Raw genomic sequence first — 21,136 nt, 5'->3', positions numbered from 1 at the left:
TCCCTTGAGAATGCAAGGAATGTGAAAGCAGCACTAGAGTGCATCACCTCTTGATGGCACCAAACAAATTTGAAAGACCATTTAAAATATATAAATAAATAAGGGAAGCCACTCAGTTTTTCTGCAGTGTGGGAGGGCACCACTAGAAGTAAGTAATGCTTGCTGTATTAGTGGAGCGCTCCATAAAGCACTCTCAGCATCTGATAAACCTTTCCATTGTTCAGTTTCTTTAACACAGCATGAGTACTTCAGCACTGTTGTAAATAATGAGCAACAGGGCCTTGTGCAGGAAATTAGTAAACTAAAAATGTATTCTTAGCCCAACATGCTGTTTTGTTAGCAAGAAAGAGTGTGCACTTGCTTGGCTAAAAATGTTCTGGTTGCCTTGTACTGAGGCTGTACACTTACTGTAACTCTTCCAAGTTTTAATCATTTTGCAAGTACAAAGCAATGATTTAATGAAAATCAAGTTTCTGGACTGCGTCATTTGAATGTTTTTCCAAAATAAGGGAATTCTAGTACCATCGCACTGTGTGCTGTTAGATCCACAATGACGTTGATATTGCAGGAACTCCTTGTCTAAGAGATATTCCTCTTGTTCCCTGTGGGGAGAGATGTTCTCAGTTCAGTGACTGAAAGGATGACCGTATTGATTCTTTAGCCATTATTATTAAAGTGTACCAACAGGGAGCTCCCCTACTACTGTTATGGATGCTTCTCCTTGTTTTTTCTGAATGCATTATAAGAATCTTGTGCTTCTCAGGTTTTTATTAGTTCTCAGAAAAATGAGTTTCAGCAACAGACATCTGCAAGATAACCTCCTGGTCTTTCCATTAAACACACAGCAATTGCTAGAGGCTTCCTTTATTTAATTCACTCTGAATCTTCTGCTTTCTGTAGTTTTAGCTTCCTTCTGTTTTTTTCATCTGTCCCTGAACATATTGCCTTGTTTAATTATATCCTGTTTTGTGTTTCGTGGAGAAAGAGAAGGAGGAAGATGTTAATACTTGTCGAAATGACCAGCAATATCCTTTTTTCCCTGATTCCCGTTCAAAAAAGTGTCTGCCACAACGTTTGCTTAGTTTGTCTATGTTAGCTGTAAAAACAGATACTCTGTTGGCTTCTCTTCTCAACTAGTAGAATAGAGACAGAGCTCATCCCAGCATTATATGAATCAGAAACAATTAAAGATATCGGCATACCTGTTTCCCTTTCACTTCCAGTTCTCCTTCTGCCACATCATGCATTAATGGAAGTGTGTAGTGTTGAGGGATCGTGTACATGCATATGTATTACATTCTTGTTGACGTGGAGACAGGAAAATTTTGGTACCAGTCCCCTCTCTTCATTCCCAGGCAACTGTTTTTATAATTAATTATTAGAATTAACTAGAAAATTATTTGGCTGAGAAGCTGTTTGCTTTTTATTTGCATGGTACCTAGCACAGGGTAGACCTGGTCCGAGCGTAAAGATCTTAGTAGTACCATACAGTAACTATATCTGATGGATCCTGTGGTTGTCCATACACACACACACACACACACACACACACTCTCAAGTCAGTCCCAGCCCTACAAAGATCATGCGAAGATTTTTTAAAAAGAGTTTTATAACATGCTTTTGAATTTTGTGCATATCGATTCCAGAAACTTGTGTTGATTGATGTCGCCGTTTACAGCTGGGCGGGTGGTTAAGCGGACAACAGATGCTCTCCATTAATCCTTTCCTTCCCCAGAGGGGAAAAGAAAAAGAGAAGAAGGAGACTTATTACGTTGGAAAGCTAAAACAGTTTTAATGAACAATAACAATAAAAAGAAAGAGTATAATAAATAATGAACTATATACAAAACCGCTACTGAGCTCCCCCCGATGACGACCACATCACCGCTGACACTGCAGGGCAGGCGCTGGGCAGTTCTGAACCAGGCATGGCAGCAGGTGGGAACTGGGTTCAGGAGCGCGGGCAGAGTCCTCCCTGGATATCGGCCATAGGGGAAGAGCGCACGACCCTCGTGGTCCCTCAGCTTTAAACTGAGTATCACATGTATGGGATAGAATACCCCGTTGGTCAGGTTTGGGTCACCTGTCCTGTCCACTCCTCCCTGCAGGTGTGACACTTTACGGTCCTTTCCTTTGTGGAACAGAGACCCAACGGAGATCCTGGTTTCCACAGCAACAAGCACATGTAGTCAACTTCAGAAAGTAGTCACTTAAAAGAAACTTAACTGAAACGTCTGTCCTAGTCCAAACCAGGACACTTGAGGATCAGTTTCATCCTATTTCTAGACCACATCACATCTCTGTTAGGCCTTTTACTGTGCAATATGACTTTGAAACCTAGAAGCATTTCACCATTACAGTAGACTGTAGCATTCCCAAGGTGCAGGAGGTGTTGGAGTGCTCCCTCTCACTGTGGTGTACTCAAGAGAATAAACACAGCTCTGCAAAAAGGTGAATATTCAAACCCATTAAAACCTTTGGGTTTTTTTTTTTTAAATTATTTCTTCCCTCCTGTGTAGCTAATTAGTAGGAAGGATGCCAAAGATTGTATCAAAAGAAAGCCCTAAGTCTTTGAGAGCATCAGTGTCATGTTTTTATAACACAAGTCTGTTGTTTTCCACTTGTGAAACAGTATTAACCATTTAATGAAGCAACTTTAAAAGATGCTGTCAGCTTTATTGCTGGGTGCTGGTGTTGCCATCTGACCTGTCTTAAAAGGCTGGTGAAACAGTCTGTAGCAATTAGATAATTGTTTCATCAAAATATGATTAAATCCAAATGCCTGTAATTGATGCTTCCTGTAAGCATTATTGAAACAGGACTTTCATGAAAGCAAATAGACGTTCTTGCTGTTCCCAATATTTGAACTCCAGAGGGAAGAAAATGGAAGGCAATTAGAGCAACAAAATGGATGTTTGTAATTTAATATCCAAAGCATGCTTTTCTTTTTCTGTTAAATTCTGATTTAATGGGGAGATTTCATGTGCCACTTACAAAACCATATATTTAGACTTTATGTAGTTGTTTAGCTCTGCTTTTGGCATGGATGTCTTCTGCATTCTGAAGGCTCTCTAGGCTGCAGTACTTTTCCAGGCTTGGTCATCTGTGTAGCCCTAAGCTGTGGGATGCAATATACAGAGATTCACTGAGGGGGAAAAAGAGTTGGTGGTCACGTTAATCTGATAAATGTTCTGGAAAGCATGCTCACTCAGATGGAAGAGCCAGCCCTGCCTCTAAGTGGTGCTGCAGCTTGGCTTGAGGCTGCAAGCATTTGCACATGAGCCCAGCTCAGTCATCTGTGTTTTCTACAGGAAGCGGCAGTCACTTCTGTGCTGGGGATTGAGACCATTTTTCATGCATACAATTTAAATTGAGAAAGGTTACATGCATCTCTTCACATTGGGGTGTGAAATTCAGCCCAGGACCAAGGCAGCAGCTCCTACCACTGGACTCTTAATTGGTTTTTGAGTCTTTGCCAAACATAGAGCTCCATATGCTTTTTGTTGCCACTTCTCCAAATACAGAGCAAAGTGTATATGTCTGAATAAGGATGAAATAAAAGAGGCTGAACTTAAAAGTATTTAATTTTACAAACTGGTTCAGCACTGGAGTAGGTTGCCTGGGAAGACTGCTGAAGCCACGGCATGAGGTGTCTCAGAACAGGTTAAAGAAACATCAGTCGGTAACAAAGCAGCCGGTGCAGGGGAGGGCTCTCCATCAGAGTTTCCCCTCGCGTGAGTCAGGCGTCACTGGCGAAGCATTTCTAAACATAAGTGAAGCATGCAGCAGCCCAGGGATGGCCTGTGCTGAGGCACAAAACATTCTTAAGTGATTGAAGTGAGGCATGAGTTAGAGGGTGAGGGAGACACCAGATTACACAAGCTCCGAAGGTTCAGACCCAGCTGTATTCTAATGTAATTCTGATACTTGCTGATGTCATCAGTCATGGAGCAGTGTTGCTCTTTGACGAAACCAGCAATAGTGGAATGTTATACAATCAGAAGGACAAGGTTAAAAAATACTACAGTGTTTATAGCAATCTCCGTTGGCCTTCATAAATATACCAAGCTATTATGGTATTCATCTTTTATGGGGAAAAGCAGTAGGCTTTCTGGAAAGTGAGAAGTTTAAAATACTATGCATTTGTGAAAAGGTCAGATTCCCCCTTCGTACACAGTATTAAAGTTTGTCAAAGTTTTGTTTCTCTTACTTGAAAGGACTAGTTGGAGCTCTTTGGAAAACAATGACTGACTGCAAAGTCAAACAGAAACAGATTTATATTTGAGATCACGAAAGGCAGCGGTTCTGAAACTCATAGTTTGTTGATTACAGAATTTGTTTCTGTTGTAACAGAGAGTCATATTGTCACTTGGACTGTTTATCATCCTTTAGGTTTCGGCATAGTCCAAATTGCTGGTACTTGAGAGACTGGACCATCCACAGCTGGATCAGACAGTGCTTAAAATATGGTGCACAAGACAAAGCCTTATACACATTAAAAAACAAGGTAAGTTTTTACAAGGAAAAGCCATGAATATATTTGATCAGTTTTTTGAGACAAGTGTGGCTTACCTGGAATTCCTGTTGCAGCCAGGTCCTGTAGACTGTGGTTTTAAGTTCAGATATTTCTTTGTCAAAACAAAACAGCTTTTATCTACTCTTCTTTCCCAGGAAGCTTTTGTTTTTAAACAGTGTTGGTGTCCAAAACATGCTAGATGCAGGGGAGGCATAAAAACCTGATAAGCAATGCCCCTCCTGGTCCCAAAGGCTCAGATAAAATGCCAAAACAAATCCAGTACATCAAAAGTTAGAAGGCCTACATCACAGGAGCCATGCTAATCTCCTTGTGTTGCTTGAGTAACTGTAACATTGCAGCAGTGTGCAATGCCATGGTTATGATCCTTCTGATACCTGCAGCACTATGCTTGGGAAGATTTGAACAGCAGATTTTCACACCGATTTTTTTTTTCCTTCTCTTCAGGTTCAGTATGGAGTTTTCCCAGATAATTTTACATTCAATATTTTGTTGGATTGTTTTATAAAGCAGAAGAAATATGAAGGTAAGAAAATATGTACCAATTCTTCATCCTTAGTTGTATGCTCTTATATCTGCAGAGCCTTTCTTTGAATAAAAAGCTTTTAGCCATATTTTCTCTGAAGTCACCTTAAAAACACGCCTTCTCCTTACTTTAAACTGCTTTTCTACATGTATATATCTAATTTCTTTTGAGTTTTTATTCATTATATGATTTTGAATCACGTGCAATTCACAGTTTCTACTGTGATTATCCCATTCCAAATGTAAACCAACTTCTCCAGTTTTGATAAGTCTGACTTACATGCTAATGACATCGTAGGAGTTATTAGTGACAATTAGAGTGTTATAAGAATCAAAATGCATGTTGGTAGAGTTCATCTTACCTATATTTAGATATTTGGAAAGCTACATACTAAACTGTCTAGACTTTCTGTCTGTCACTGGAGAGAGCCAGGTATGCTGAATTGCCATGTTGAGGAGCCTGTCTTTCACTATTGACTGTTTAAGTGTTGAGATGAATAATCCTCTCATGTTTGATAACAAATATTTATGATTTTTGTTTCACTGCAGGTTTTCTGTACTGTAGACTTGCAGTGAGGTTTTTTTTGCATACGCCTCTTGTAAAACAAATAACTGAAAGGGAGAATAGAATTGCAGGACTTGTCTGTGGCTTTTATAATGAAGGTTTTGCTAAATGGCTAATTAATACATATATTTATTTTATTTTGAGAGCCCCCCTACCTGTGAATCCCCCCTTATTCCATCCATATTTCTTTTGTGCAACAGGCCTTTTGTTTAACAAACTGTCCTTCCTAACAGGGAGTGTCACTGGAACTCCCTGTGGAGCTCCTCCAGAGCACTGTTTGCTGAATACAGTGAGTGCTGTGGGTTATCTGTGACATGTCTGCTCCATTGTACTCTTCTCTCACCTTAAGGGCAGTGAATTTAAGCCAGTCTTCTCTTGTTTGTAATCTAAGCACAAGAACAAAGAAGTAATTTTAGAGATTTTTTTAAAAAATTGATTGAAGGGCTGAGCAGAGGAGAGCCAATTGAAGAGTGTAAAGCTAAGATGATTTTGGAAAGCTGCTTTGCTCTGGTCTCATGCTATTCAACCCGTTCTTCCTTCTCGCAATGTGTTTGAATAATCCAAGCAAGTAGGACTAATTCTATACTACTAGTCATAAGAAATCTTTAACTTCCTCCCTAACTACTTCAAAACATACTACAGCAATGAAGTATCAGTGAACATGAGTAAGTGCAAAAGGGAGCTGTGTAAATTTGCACTTGCTGATTATGTATTGTTTTCCTCCATAGATGCTCTCTCAGTAGTAACAGAGATCATGCTGCAAGAGAGTTTTGATGAATTATCAACACAGCTTCTTTCTCTCTATGTTTTATACCAGTTCCTGGCAACCAAGTCTGAACATAGGGTAAGCTGACCACACTCTAAATGATACATAAAGCCTCTTGTTTCTGAGTGTCATGGTGCAGTCAGTTGGGCATTCAATCTTGAGTATATTTTATTTCCCCTAAGTCTACCTGGAAAAAAGTAGTACTCCATTTTTTTTTCATTACTTTTACAACTGCAGAAGAAAGAAAGAAAAGAAAAGAAACAATAAAATATGAAAGCCATCAAATAAGTTGTCACCCCTTCTGCTCCTTTCTCTGAAAGTGAAGGTTTGTTGGGATTTTCAGAGGTAATGTATGTCCATTGGAAGGTTATGAAATGACATTTCAGTTCAGTCAAAGAGGGCTCTATCAGTTCACATAAAAAACCTATCACCTAATGTATAGGACCCTGTTAATGTGAGTATTGCTCACCATTACAACTTGGTAATGTTGATGTTGCAGAATTATAAAGCATTTGCACTAGGATTTTTACTATCCCTTTTGGCTTTGGGTGTATTGTTTCTAGTATGTATTTGTTTTAAAAATAAATTTGTTACATCTCTCGTCTCCAAGGTTTAAGGGTTTCTTATTCAAATCTCACTTGCTTAAGGCCAACATGACAGTTCAGGGTCTTGGAAGTGGCATTATTCTACCTGTGGAGAAGGGGCTCAGTTAGGTGTCACCAAAGGGCTCTGCCGTGTCCATCACTTTAGGCAGCTACTTTTCATGTAGTTTGGCACAAGCCTTCAGTAGCATATTGTCATCCATAAGGAAAATGCTTGAAGCCTCCATTTGTCTTTCATGAAACATCTTCCAATATGCATGTTACAGATGCCTTAAGGTTTTACTCAATTGGGTTGTAATTCCAGTTTTTACTATAGAAAACAGATGTGCATTTGCCCTATTCTGTATTCACCTTCATTCCCCAGAAGTCAAGTATACTTGATCACTTGTATATGAAAAGCAGAGGGACCAAAATCTCATTTTCCCATTGTGTTTGTCCATGTTTGTGTATCCTGACTCCAAAGACAAGCACTGGGTGGTGTGGACATATGACACATTTAAGGCAAGCATATTTATGTGACTTATTTAATATGCGTTTTGAAATAACCCCATGCAAAGACAGCAATAAGCCATATTTTTATATGTATACACCATACAGAGTACCGTTCAACACCTCATAATGCTCAGTACCAATTTTCAGTGTTTGATTTAAGCAGTGGGGTGGACAGAGTTATGAGATCTGCTTGGCTGCTCCTGAAAATCCCGTTCGTGTTTCCCAAGGTGTGAGACAGGTCAGCCAGTGTCTTGTTGCAGACAGGCCCTTGGCCGTAGCTTAGGGTCCAGCAGGCTGATGAAATATTTTTTAACTTTGAGAGCTGACTCTTGGGCAATCTGACTATGTTAGTCCTTAGTGTGTATAGCAGTGGTGATAGAGAGCTTCCATTTTTCTGCTGTTGTGAACACCACTGAAATCCTGACTGGTATTGACTCTTCCCAGAAAGTTTCCTTGACTGCTGCAAACAGTCAGTTTGCTGCCTTCCACTGCAAAGGTGTTAACATTAAGTTCTTGCAGTTCTTCCAGTTCTTGGAGCCATATGGGCTAGCTCCCAAAAGAACCTAGACTGCTAAAAGACCTGTTTTTCCAGTTGCATCTGATTTTCCTATAACATTCAGCTGGAGTGCTGAATTCAGCATGAAACAGCCCTATTCTCTTTGTATCCCTTTTTTGGGTCAGGCAAATACCTTGTGGGGCTGTCAGGTGATGGTATGTTGTGTCAGATGATAACATGCAAATTCTTGTAGCACCCGAATGGAGACACAAAAATGCCATACCTTGAAAAAACATCTCTGAATAATGCTTAAACTAGAAGGTCAAACCTTTGTGCTTTTTAACACTCAGTGTACCTTAGGGAGTTTTTCAGAAGGCTTCTTCTTTTCACCAGGGATATTTGTTTCAGGTCGTAAGGTAATAAGCAAGACACTGAAGTACCCTGCCACAAAAAACATGTGTTGGAGAGTCAGACTTCCTCCAATCTATTGCCTTTTATAGCTTCCTTTTCCTCACTTTCTTAGCAATGGGAGTTGTTCAGCTCCTTTCACTTGCAGTAGAGACATTTATCCTTGATGTTTGTGCTTCTCTGGTCTGGAAAATGTACTGTACTATCCCATAGCAAAACAAAGTTCAGACTGCTCTTGTGATTTTAGTGTATTTACTGATCTGGTGCCCTTCTTTAGCCATCACTGGTGGTCTGGCTCAGACAGCTGATACTTCTCTCTAGCTGGAGAGACAGCTGTACTTTTAATCCTGGGGCATACAGTGGTCTTGGTGAGTTGCATGTGTTCTTTTCACAGTGCAGATTTTGGACTCAGAGCAGCCATTAGCAGCATGTTCTTCTCTCAGGGTTTTCCTCTTCTACTGAGGGATAGTGGAGCATGTATCTTACCACATACTTAAAAGAAAAGGCTGATCTGCTATAGAAGCCATGTAATTTTTTTCTTCAGCAGTGTTGGCCTGAAGCAAGTGGTAGGACATACTGGTCAGAGACAGAGCTTGGCCAGTGTAAATCAGTGTTCCACTCTGTCCTGAAGGAAATGCATTGGTTGACTTCCATGCAAAATCTCAACCACTCACATTTTACTGTCATCTGGAAAGAGAGGTGTTCGTTAGTATAATGTGTACTATTCCTCAGGATATACGCACCGTAACTCTGAACACAAAACATGTTTAATGATTCTTTATTGCTGAGACATCTGATGAAAGCCACATGTGGTGTCTTCAGCTGCTGCCATTTTATGTTTGTATTTGTCAAGGGACACTTATTTAGTTTACATTATTTGCAGTGGGAAGAGGAGAGAAATCTTGGAGCATCGCTAGTGCTTACGGGTCTAAAGCAAGCAAACACTGTGGGTTTTAGCTCCCAGCTGTATGGCTATGCATTCCTTGGTAAGTTTTACCTCCCTCACAGTCATCTTTTCCCTCTTGTCTTCAGTGGCTGAATTAAATTAGCATCTTTGCTTTATTAAAATGTAATCAAGGAGAAGGCTAAGGAAAAAAAAAAGGCAGAAATAGTGGAAGGAACAATTTCAGAGTTAAGACTGAATCTGTTTTGTAAGTCTGGAGGGTAGTACTGATTTGAACGATATGCCCTTTATCAGACAGCTTCAGAACCTCCTGTAGGGCTCCCTGCAGGTTTGGATTGGCAGCTGAAAGAAAGGCATTCTTAAAGAACGTCTCAAACAAAGTTGGTTTGTTTGTGGACCAACAAATCTTAAAAAAAAAAAAATCAAAAGTACAGAGTTCCGTAACACAAATTTAAGGTTATGGACAATTGACTTTTTCTAGTTAGTGAGCTTCTTAAAATAATCCTTAAACCTCAAGAAGTTCAGAGAGCACAGCCTGAAAAACACTATGTTTAGAACATTTACTACTCACTGTAAAGTTAATGTTTCTGTTGTGAACAGCACATAGCAGTGCCTTTATCCTGTATCTATTAGGGAGTCTTCACTGCTAATCATATGCTGTATTATTAAAGAACAGTTAGATCAGAGTATATCCAGAATTGGAGGGAAGGGGAATGGGGTAAGTAATTCTTGAATTTCCTCTAACCTTTAGAGGAATATAGTGCAGATAGGTTTTGTCCTTCTCTACAAAATGATTATTTACTTAAAAGTAATTAATTAATTTAATTTATGATTATCCAGCTGTTCCATTACTGCATTATATTTTATTCTTGAATTTATTGAGGGTAATAAAAAGTGAACTTGTTCTTAATATGTGGCCTCAAAATATGATGTGTAGTGGCAGAGTTAGGACATTGATTTGAATTTATCATGACTGTAAGACAAAAAATTCATTTTCAGTCAAAAAGGGGGATAAATGTGAAAATTAATTTGAAAGTAGGGTTTTCCATAGAGCTGTAGTTTGTTATCCATTGGGGATACTGGTACAAATAGGGACTTTGCTGTCCAGTTGACATTCTGTTTAGGGTGTTTTTTATGCAATATAGATTGGTTGAGTAGTGACTGTATTTCAAAAATGTACTTCACCGTTGTCTGTGAGCAGTAGTACTTGTCGCATGACACTGACACTCAGTAGATCAAAAGCTGTTTACTGTTATGTCACGTATTGCACAGTCTTGCCAACGCTAATGGAACCGACCTCTGAGAGAGTGAAAGATGTCTATGGGCACAGAGTGTCCTCAAGCACCTCAGCTATTTTAATTTAGCCATAGTCCATAAGCTTTGTCTGTGCATTTATTACTGTTCTCTTCCATGTAAAGAATAGTTTTGTGTCATTATAGCCAGAGTGCAAATTAAATTGAGAGCTTGGATACAACTCTCATAAGCTACACTGAAGTGGTATTATTTGTTACATTGCCAATGACAAAATGAAAACCTTAGAGTGACAGTCATTGTAAATTAGCACTCACCAACTGCAACGTGATGTGCATTTCCTCTATTATGTAGGAGTTTCATGCGCTCTAGTAATAACCGTCAGAAAAGCCACATTGTCAGTGGTGCTGTGCATCACAGGTCCTGCTAAAGTCAGTGAAGACCTTGCTGCATTGAATGGCCTAATCAAGAAGCAAAATTTAATTTTGGCAGGTCTCCCATATTTCCTCTCAAGAAGCTTCAGCCAAAATAGGGGTACTAAGCTGTACAGTTAGCCATAGCATGTGCTGTAAATACTGTGCAATCTGGCCATGACACATATGTGAGTGGACCCTAAAGACCGCAGAGCCTCGGATTTAGTGCACACATGCTGCACAGTCAGTATCTGAAGGCTAAGGAGACATTTGTCTGAGATCTTCAGACATCCTACTCAGAGCTGCTGTTACAACTGCCAGACAATGAGAAAACCTGACCACTTTTCCTCTTTTCCATCTGGACAAAATTTCTAGGCGAGGGGGGAGGGGGAATGGGGAGGAACCAGAAACAAACATGTAATAATCGTGAAGTTGGGCAAAAAGAAGGCACCTTAATAAAATAAGGTAATAGCAGCTCTGTCAGAGCAGCTTTGTAGAAGAGTGTGTTGTTTTTACCACAGAAGCCAAGACACTTGCTGTCACTTCTAAAAAACTGAGCCAGCCCATATGGATTCTGTTAAGACTCAAGTGTTGAAATACTAACGCTAAAGTATCTTTTATCACAGGAAAAGTGGAGTTGAATAAAGGGCTAAGAGCTGTGTACAATCTAATGCCACTGATATGGACACCTGGATACTTGAATAGAGCCTTGCAAGTGATGGAGAACATGGCTTCATTGTCAGGGGACAGCAAAATCTGCAAAGAAGCTGTAAGTATGAAGGCTATAACCTGCTGAATAGAGAGAATTTCATACAAGCCAAACTGTGGTAAAACCTGTGAATTCTGTGCCTTGCTAATGAGAAGAGGCCCAGCAATACTTCAGAGGTCTTCGGAAGACAGGCGAAGAAGTAATGGTTAGAACAGAACCACTGCTTCAGTTGATGAGCCAGTGATGATGTCTACTGGCATGGCCTTTGGAATGAGTGTCTGTTATTGCCACAAACCATTTAAGCATGGTTCCTAAGCCTTCCCCTCTCTATAGAGACGCCTGGGTCTGTGTCACAGGAAGCACATGTCTGTGGGGATGGGAAGACATCTATGTTTCCCAAGTTTTGAACTCACTCAGAGACATACTTCTTAGCAGTGAGGATGAAATACCACATCTTGTTCCCCTCCTGGCTAATTCCATGTATTCTGTGCCCTCTGAGATGATATTTTCCAGAGTCATACTGGTCCAAAACCGCTACAGAATGATTTCTAGAAGGGTTGTAGTGCCCTCAGTTGGAGAGGATGGATAGATTTAGTCCATTTGTGAGGACAGCACTGATAAGGGACTTGGGGCTTAGGAGTGCTGTGGGGCATCAGGCTGATCCTGGAATCAGACAGCTTGGGAGAAGTACCTTAGGAAACCACCACCACATGGGCTGGAGCATAGAAACATCACTGAGGTCTCGCCTCCTCTTCTTGGTACTCTTTCCTGAAGGTGTCTCTGGTGATGGGAGTCTGCATCACTACTAGGCTTGCAATCTCTGCATTTCCCTTGACAAATAAAGACCAGGGCACTGCTCATCAGGTTTTACTATCTATTGCTCCATGCTTGGAAGGAACTCTGTGTAATACTGGACATTGCAAGGAAGGAAGTATCACATCTGCAACTTCCACCATTTTGAGTTATCTCTTTGGCTGTGTGGTTTTGGGGATTTCTTCCTTATTCCAAGTCTGAAGAAGTCACCCTAATATGCTGGTGGGTTTTTTCTGCTTACAAACCCTAGACAAATTAAGGAACTCTTCAGCTTGCTCTGGGTTGTAGATGAACATCCTAGTGTTGAAACAAGCCTGCATCTGTCTGTGGTACAACAGGTCGATAGAAGATCCCATCCTTCTGTGTACTGACACTGAACAATAGTAAACACTAGTAATATCTAGCAATGTTAGATATTAGAGACACACACAAAGTGTCTTTCTTCACGGAGACACTTTGTACTTTGTTCAGTGAATAACTAAGAACTTATAAAATGAGGGTGTTACTAGTTACTCACTAATGGTGCAAGTGTCTCTGTACAAATCCAGTAGTAGAGCCCAAAAAGCAACGACCATGGGAGCCACAAAGAAACTTCCCTGAAGAGATACTTGGCCTCATTTGGATTTTAGGTAGCAGTATATAAAAAATAGTGCAAGTCACGTAAGTTTCACCAAGCTGAAGACCAAGAGCAGGCCTGGATGGTTTGTTATTATCAAAATAATTTTTCTCTAATGCATTTTTGTGACCCCAATGCAGAAAGGAAAAACAGAAAAATATGTTGCTCCATATCCTTATCTGGTGTAAAGTAATTACAGTGTATTGATTTGCATCATCTGGCCTTTTCTACCTAAATGCTTATTAAGATTTTACTATTAAAATCCATACAAGATATTTTTAATTACTATTTCCAACTGAAATGCAGTATTCCTAAGGGTGAAGGACTAAGAGCACTGGCCAGGTCAATATTGGGGTCAGTGAACTTCCACTGAATTCAGTAGCAGATATGATGGAAACAACCTCAAGTGCCATAAACCCTTTTTTCTTGTAGTATCCTGGGCCTCTCTTGGGCAGGACTAGGTTGACCATTATGCAGTTCTCAAAAATCCATGTCATAGCACTGAGAAGTATGGGCCATGTTATAAATCATTGTCCTTGCATGCCTTCTCACGTTACTTGAGAAAGACATGGCCCTGGTTTTGTGGACTTGGTTCTTTACCAAAATGTAATATTATTTTCTGGCTGAATAAATTTCATTATCTAAAATGCAAGTTTTCAAATGAACTTTTTTAATTATGCAGTTTTGATGTAAACACTTTCAAGTATTTGCCCCATCATTATCAGTCACTTTTCTTTCAGACTTTAATCTTCCTTTTGTTTCTGACTAGAATGGTGTCTCTCTTCTCTCTGCCGTTAGTATCTTAAGAACATAATAGAAATACTGGTTTAGTATTGTGCTATATTGTTTAACTGTGAGCAAGCAAGACAAAGTTTTGTTTTTTTCAATTGTCTGAGAAAGTCTCTAAATGAGTGTATGGATGTCCAAGCACATAGTTATTATTTCATTGCTTATTTCATCCTGGTTTAGTACTGCTAGTTTAAAGATTACATTTCGGTGTCAAGAATGTTATTTCAAATAAGCCTAATTTTTATTCCTTTAGCATTATGTACTTACGCTAGGAAAATGAAACCGTAAGTATCAAGATCCCTTTTGCTTGGAGAAAGCATCATAGATTCAAAGGTTACACAGCGTTATGTCATCTTACTGATAAACATTCAGAATTAGGATTCATGAAAGGATAACAGCTCTTTGCATTTGTAAAAGCTGACCTTTAAAATGCAGGCAACCTACATCCAATAATTCCAGTTATAGAGATCATGCCATTCACAAAACAGCAGCAGCATCCATATAACAGTTCCATCTTTTGTATCAGTAATACATACAGAAATAGTTTAGCAAGTCCTTTAGTGAAGCTAATGCATTCTTTTGATAGAACTGCAATTAGATTAGGAGAGGGTAGTTCTCTTACTACCTCAAAAAAAGCATGAAGAGAACAGCGGTATCACAGATTAAAATTATACCTATACCAATATATTATCTGCCTACATTTCCATTTTTCATGTTAAATTATCAAACTAATGATAGGAATAAATGTTCTTGTTGTGAACAGGTGATTTCCCTGCTTCTTTTCACCAAAGAGGTATTGAGATGATCTCTTAGAGATTATATTGTTCTGACATTCCATAGTAGTAGTGTATCATGCTAGTGCTGTTACCACTGTGACTACCATTTAGTGTTAGTATTTATGGCTAGATATCAGGCGAAGAGGAGACATTAGCCTAATGCCTGACAGATCTGCAAATACCAGTCAGCATCTGAATCATGGGGAGTACAGGGGGTGGTGGAGTTGTTCTGTTGCAGGGATTTAATGTCCAACCTCAAAGGTCGCAAGTACAGTACAAAATTCTTCCAAGAATAAGTCCCATTTCCTTTTAGAATTTGGTTTTCTTTTTATCATACACAGAAGTAATCTCAAAGCAATGGTAACTCATGAATTTGGTTGTAAACGTGATGACAGTGTTACTCAGATTGTATTTCTAAACTGCTTATGCTAACAATGTCAAATGTGATTGTTCAGATGGATGCTCTGGAGACCATTTTGCAGTCTGCGCTTGAAGCAAAACCTGGTCCAGAATTGGCTGAAGAAGTCAAGGAAGTAGAGCAGAAATCACAGTGTGCAGAATCAGAAGAAACAGCGCAGTCTAAAGCACACGAGTACTACAGCCGATTCAAGGTAAGAGAGTTTCGTTTATCTAAGTATTCTAAGCTGTAGTAGATCTCCATAATATATACTAGAAAATATATATACTGGTTTATTATGGCTAGTAGACTGACACCCCTTCAGTTCATCGGGAGTCCTACCTGGCATCTTTGAAACTGATGTCACCTTACATTTAAACTTCTTCAAACAGGAAGCAGCAGCCTACAAAGATATAAATGCTCAAGGCCACTTGTCTTTTGTCTGTCTGCTGGGATTTTGTTTTCACTTTTCATACATCAAAATGATAAATCCAATCCTGTTCGCGAAAGTGGTATGTCATTAGACAACCCTTATCTGACCTTGTGTGAGCTCTTGCTCATTAAAATAAATTGTAATAGGCATAAGACCATCCTGAATTTACTGTCCATTTGTCTATGTTATGATTAAGTAGGAATTTTGCACCCTATACTTTCAGTCTGGGGAATTAAGTAAGGCTATATCACCTCTCTTTTATCTTTAGGTCGTCACGCTGATGATAACAATGTGAAACACAGTTGTTCATTAGGGCACGGCTATTATAATGAGTGCATTTTATTTGATCATCTCATAGCTATATAATGAGCTCATTTTATTTTATCATCTCTGATTTGTGCTGTGGTAAAAATCAAATACCCCTGGTTGAAGCTGCTCTGGCTTACTGTTCCAGGGACAGTACTCTTTCCGTAGCCCATCAGTTTCCATTGTTGCTGTCACGACCTTGGACAGTTGTTCTGGATACAGACTGTTGTTCTTCTAAAGAAATTTCAAAAGTTAAAAGACTAGTATTGTATGGTTTCACCTCACATACACACACTTTTCCTTTCTTTGGTTTTTATTTACATAAATTATTTGCCACTAATCTTTAGATATTAAACTTGCTTTGTAGGCACTTAGAACTTTTTAATTAAAGTGTTTGGGAATCAGTGGATGCTTAGCATGTGATAATGAATGCCTGGATGAATTACAGTGAATTAGGTAAACACAAGTGCCCTTTGAAGGAGGAGTGAGACCTTTTTGTGACTCTCTCATTGTCTATCCATTGCCTAGCCTTGAAGAAAATAATGCAGAGTGCTCAAAACAAGGCCTAAATATCAAACTGGGGACAGACTATTGGGAAGAGGATAGTTCTCTTCTAACTTCTAGCTTTCTACAAGTTCCATAATTAACCCCAGTTCAGGCATTCCCTGGTGTAACAGTGAGTGCCCTGACTTTGAACCAAAAGACTACAGTGCCAATGCTTAGCTCTAAGCTCTCACCAGAAAAGTCTAAGAAAGATGTAGCCCTCATGTGAAGTCTAGTCATCCAACAGTAATTTATGTGTACATAAGCCACGATTTCTGTTTGTTTGGATGTGAAAAGGAGCTCTCAAGTCAGAATGCCATTTCAGCTAAGCCTGAAAGGGCTCTCAGACTCCTCTCTCAAGTCCATTAGGCCAGCACCAGGCAGTCTTCCCAGTTGAACCCCTGGACACCTATGGGTCTAGTTCACAGGGCAGAGAAGTTCACTAGAAATCACACAAGTCTGAGGGAAGATGGCGGTTCTGAAGCAACCTGGTGATGTTGGCATTCACAGCTGCTGTTGCAGCACAGATCATCTGCCCCTCGTGTGATGTAACCCCAACACAAGATTTGCACTTCTGCTGCTGAAAACAGTTAGGTTGCACTTTGTCCAGCCCTGCATTAGCCAGCACGTCCCAGTCTTTCTCTTTGAGCTCAAAACAAAGTGCTCCTGTCTCCTGCTTGCCCAGTTCTCTTTCACAAGTCATACACCTGGGTATGCAAGGAAAAGCATGTGGATTTGCTCCAGACATACAGTTCCTGTCTAGAACTGTAGCTTGTTCTACATGGCTTTTATACACATACTTGGACTCATGTCTCATACCAACCTTCAGAACAGCCATTTGTGGAGTATCTGAAAAAGCCACAGCAACCTAACAGATATGATGTGTGAGAGGCAGCATGTCCTTCACTTCCGCTAAAATAAAGAAGACTTGAGGACATTTGGCTCTTTCCAGTTAAAGCCTTTAGAGCTGTAATTTAGACTCTCTGTCTGATACTGTCATTCGTGTTGTAATTACCTGTTTTCAAATCCTGTATGCTGAGGCTCCCTACTCAAGTACAGTGTTCCTCAGGCAATTACTTCCACCTGTGTCAATGATCAGTGGGCAAGCATTTCATCACATAAATGCTGGGAACATCCAGTTGTAAAAGCAGTGCTCATTCTCTGACTGTCTGCATGCAGAGCCCTGGAGACTGCTTCTAAAAGTCAATGATTTAGCCACTTAAGAATGTGCCCTTTTGGTACCTGTAGAACGTAGAGCCTGCTGCTTTCCTAAATTAATTTCACTAATGTATCACAGCAGAGCAGGGAAGATTCCAGGAGTTCAGTAGTACCAGTATGGCTTAGGAGAGAAGTCCTGCTAGTTTCCAGTTTGTTTCCTGTTCAATTGCGTACTGCTTGGGTTCAGTGCATAAACCCCCTTTTCAGCACATCCTTGGTAGTGGTTAGTAGGGAGAGTCTGAATGACCTAAACCATTTATGTTTAAACTGAATACCTAATCTGTAAACATAAGTGTAGTTGTCAGGTTTCTTCCCCAGACCCAAGATGTATGGTCTCCTCCTGTTCATCACTGATGCATTGTATATATACTTACTGACATCTCAGATAAAATAGAGGTGAATACATCTAAATACTACTGAGTTTGGGTTTAGTCCATTACTTCAAAGCCATTGGTTTTGTTTTCATTCTTTATCATAAAATCAAGAAACAAACAGAGCCAAATATCCCAGCCCCTCAGACCTGCATGCCTAGCATTTTAAATAGTCCTTAATCTGCTGTCTGTCCAGTTCAAACCTTCAAGGGTCTGACAAAACACGACAAAGGCTGCAGTTGTGTTGGCTAAGGCAGAGAAAAGTGGAGAGGCCTTAGAGGGGCCATCGTAGTTCCCTGTGTAAGAACAAGGCAGAGCCTCAAGAATGGAGCTGAGGGGTACTGCCTTTGCAGATTATTGCTAGTGTGGGCTGGGGTAAGAGGAACACTGTGGGCCATCAGCACAGCGCATAAACTTCCAGTGATAACTGGAAGCAGAAGTCCGGATGTCTGCATGGCCCCAGAATTGCTATTTATTTTGGAGGTGAATGATCCCCACATCTTTTTTCCATCATCCTGCAATGCAAAACAATAGGCTTTATTCAAAGCACCAGAAATCTGGACAGGTTAGATAGATAGATGAGCCGAGACCAACGGCATGAGGTTCAACAAGAACAAGTGCCAGGTCTTACAGTTCGGCCACAACAACCCCATGCAGCGCTACAGGCTGGGGGAAGAGTGGTTAGAAAGCAGCCTGGCAGAAAGAGACCTGGGGGTGCTGATCGACAGCCGGCTAAACATGAGCCAGCAGTGTGCCCAAGTGGCCAAGAAGGCCAATGGCATCCTGGCCTCTATTAGGAATAGTGTAGCCAGCCGGTCTAGGGAAGTGATCATCCCTCTGTACTCGGCACTGGTGAGGCCGCATCTTGAATACTGTGTCCAGTTCTGGGCTGCGCACTTCAAGAAAGATGTTGAGGTGTTGGAGCGAGTCCAGAGGAGGGCGACCAAGCTGGTGAAGGGTCTGGAGGGTCTGACCTGTGAGGAACGACTGAGGGAGCTGGAGTTCTTTAGCCTGGAGAAGAGGAGGCTCAGAGATGACCTTATTGCAGTCTACAACTACCTGAAGGGAGGTTGTAGTGAAGTGGGAGTCAGCCTCTTCTCCCGGGCAACTAGTGATAGGACAAGACGACATAGCCTCAGGCTTCGTGAGGGGAGGTTCAGGTTGGACATCAGGAAGAATTTCTTTACAGAAAGGGTTATTAGACATTGGAATGGGCTGCCCAGGGAGGTGGTGGAGTCACCATCTCTGGATGTGTTTAAGAAAAGACTGGACATGGCACTTAGTGCCATGGTCTAGTTGACATGGTGGTGTCAGGGCAATGGTTGGACTCGATGATCCCAGAGGTCTCTTCCAACCTGATGGATTCTGTGATTCTGTGAAAACAAGCATGGATATACCTTCCTTTAGGACACGTACTTACTTTAAACATTCCTGCAAGTGCTGGGCTCAGTAAACCATTTTATTTAAAAGAACAAGCAGGAAAATGTGTTGCTATCTAATGAGTGAGCAAGAGGTAAAGAATCTGCCAGTGCTGTGTCATCTTTTCCCCCCAGGAAACTCCTTGGTTGTGTATCTGCACTTCTAAGGCAATTAATCAGATTGATAGTGAGCCATCAGGCTGAAGGTTCCAGAAAGCCAGAAATAGTATCACTGGATGATTCATCATCTTAAGTGAATTAATATTTTTATGCTACAACAAATCCAGATAAGTAAAGCTCAAGAAAGAAATACTGAACAGTTTCTTACTGCAGCTCTGCTCTTAGTTTCAGTGTCGAATATCCCTGAAAAAATATCCCTTGTTTTAGCACTATTGTACAGTGTGTGTAAGCATAGTCAAGCCTCAGATTGTTTGGAGGAAAAATCATGTGAGTTACTTAGTATGCTGTTAGCAAGAGAGCATTTAAAGTGATGTGCATCTGTTGACAGGGATGCTAATGCAAGCAGTGTAGAGCAAATCTTTCAATCAGTTTTGAGTTAAGACACAAAACCAAGGTGTTTAGATTATATTTATTGTAGTTGACTGGTCAGCTGATCTTTGTTAATACCAGGTAACTGAACTTGGAAAAATAAAGGGAATTCTAATGGTTAAGGAAAATGAAACTTTATTGTTTTAGTTTTATTGCTCAAAAAATTGTTCTAGAGGTTAGCATTTCAGGAAATGGTACCAGCTACCACAGTCGAAACACTTTGCTGGGGAAAAATAGTTACCTGGCCTGTATAGCCCAGCTAATAGATTCAGATAGCGATGTATTGGTTGTTATAGGGAAGTATTTTGTGGTTGATTATTTTGTGACTGACTGGCTCTCTCCTTCTCACTCCCCACCAAATCCCTTTTTATGACAGGATCTGTGCTCTAAGCTGCATTCACTTGGCAAGGTTGAATCTGAAAGCCTGTTAACCCTGACTACCCAACTTGTCAAGCAAAAGCTGCCAGCATGTGAAGTGGAAGACATTGCAAAACATGAGCAGAAGCTGAAGGAGTGGGAGCAAGAACAAGCAGTTCTCGCTGAGAGAGAAAGAGACTTGAGAGAAAAGGCTAAGCAGGAAATGGAAGCTAGGAAGCTAGCTAAAGCATCTGCTTAGTACTGGAACTCAGACTACCATAGTGGTATGCATTCCTCTGTCAGTGAACTGAAGTGCTCACCATTATTAATATTTCACTTCGATCCTGCTGCAAGTGTGACTATATGTGACTGCTGTATGCAAATTAAACTTTTCCCATTTTGCCTGTTTCCTGAAGTGAAGCACGTGTGGTTTAGAAATCTTCATGCTGTATATATTTTCCTCCTACCATCAGCTGGGCGGGGGATGGGATGGAGACAACATAAAGAAACAAAGGCATAAGAACTAGCTTGCCTGTGATGAAAGGTGTAGAGAGTAGAAGAAACAAAAGAAGAGGGAAGAATTTCAAGCACAAGTTGTTTCAGCAGGGATTTCTCACAGGAAAGAATGCCTTGGCTACTCTGAGCTGCAGACACTAAGAGGATTAACGTATATTAATTGCTTTTTTTTCTGAGCCTGTTTGGAAAATTCAGGCTACTATACATGGAGTTGGAAGCCTAACTTTATACTGTTTTTAAAACTACTTTGAAAGAGTTTCAGCCTAGTGAGTTAGCACTTGCACAGACACTCAGATGTGCCTTACCTCTGAGGAAGTTAGAGATTTCTGACTTTATTAGTGCTGCTCTGCTCCATTTTTAAGCTCAGTA

General features: G+C 40.4%; 1 protein-coding gene across 2 annotated transcripts in view; it reads left to right on the top strand.

Annotated features, from left to right (window-relative positions):
• Window positions 1-20,659, top strand: part of MRPS27 (mitochondrial ribosomal protein S27) — a 49,708-nt gene extending 29,049 nt beyond the window's left edge. For both annotated transcript variants that reach the window (XM_068422213.1, XM_068422214.1), the window contains exons 5-11: window positions 4,393-4,507; window positions 4,982-5,060; window positions 6,353-6,468; window positions 9,272-9,374; window positions 11,583-11,725; window positions 15,115-15,270; window positions 20,271-20,659. In XM_068422213.1, coding sequence (XP_068278314.1) covers window positions 4,393-4,507; window positions 4,982-5,060; window positions 6,353-6,468; window positions 9,272-9,374; window positions 11,583-11,725; window positions 15,115-15,270; window positions 20,271-20,510 — 952 coding nt within the window. In that variant the 3' untranslated portion in view covers window positions 20,511-20,659. The remainder of the gene's footprint in view (window positions 1-4,392; window positions 4,508-4,981; window positions 5,061-6,352; window positions 6,469-9,271; window positions 9,375-11,582; window positions 11,726-15,114; window positions 15,271-20,270) is intronic.
• The last annotated feature ends 477 nt before the right edge of the window (window positions 20,660-21,136 follow it).

The sequence above is a fragment of the Nyctibius grandis genome, chromosome Z (assembly GCF_013368605.1).
Source record: "Nyctibius grandis isolate bNycGra1 chromosome Z, bNycGra1.pri, whole genome shotgun sequence".
NCBI classification, from domain to species: domain Eukaryota; kingdom Metazoa; phylum Chordata; class Aves; order Nyctibiiformes; family Nyctibiidae; genus Nyctibius; species Nyctibius grandis.
This window is presented reverse-complemented; position numbering and strand designations above follow the sequence as displayed.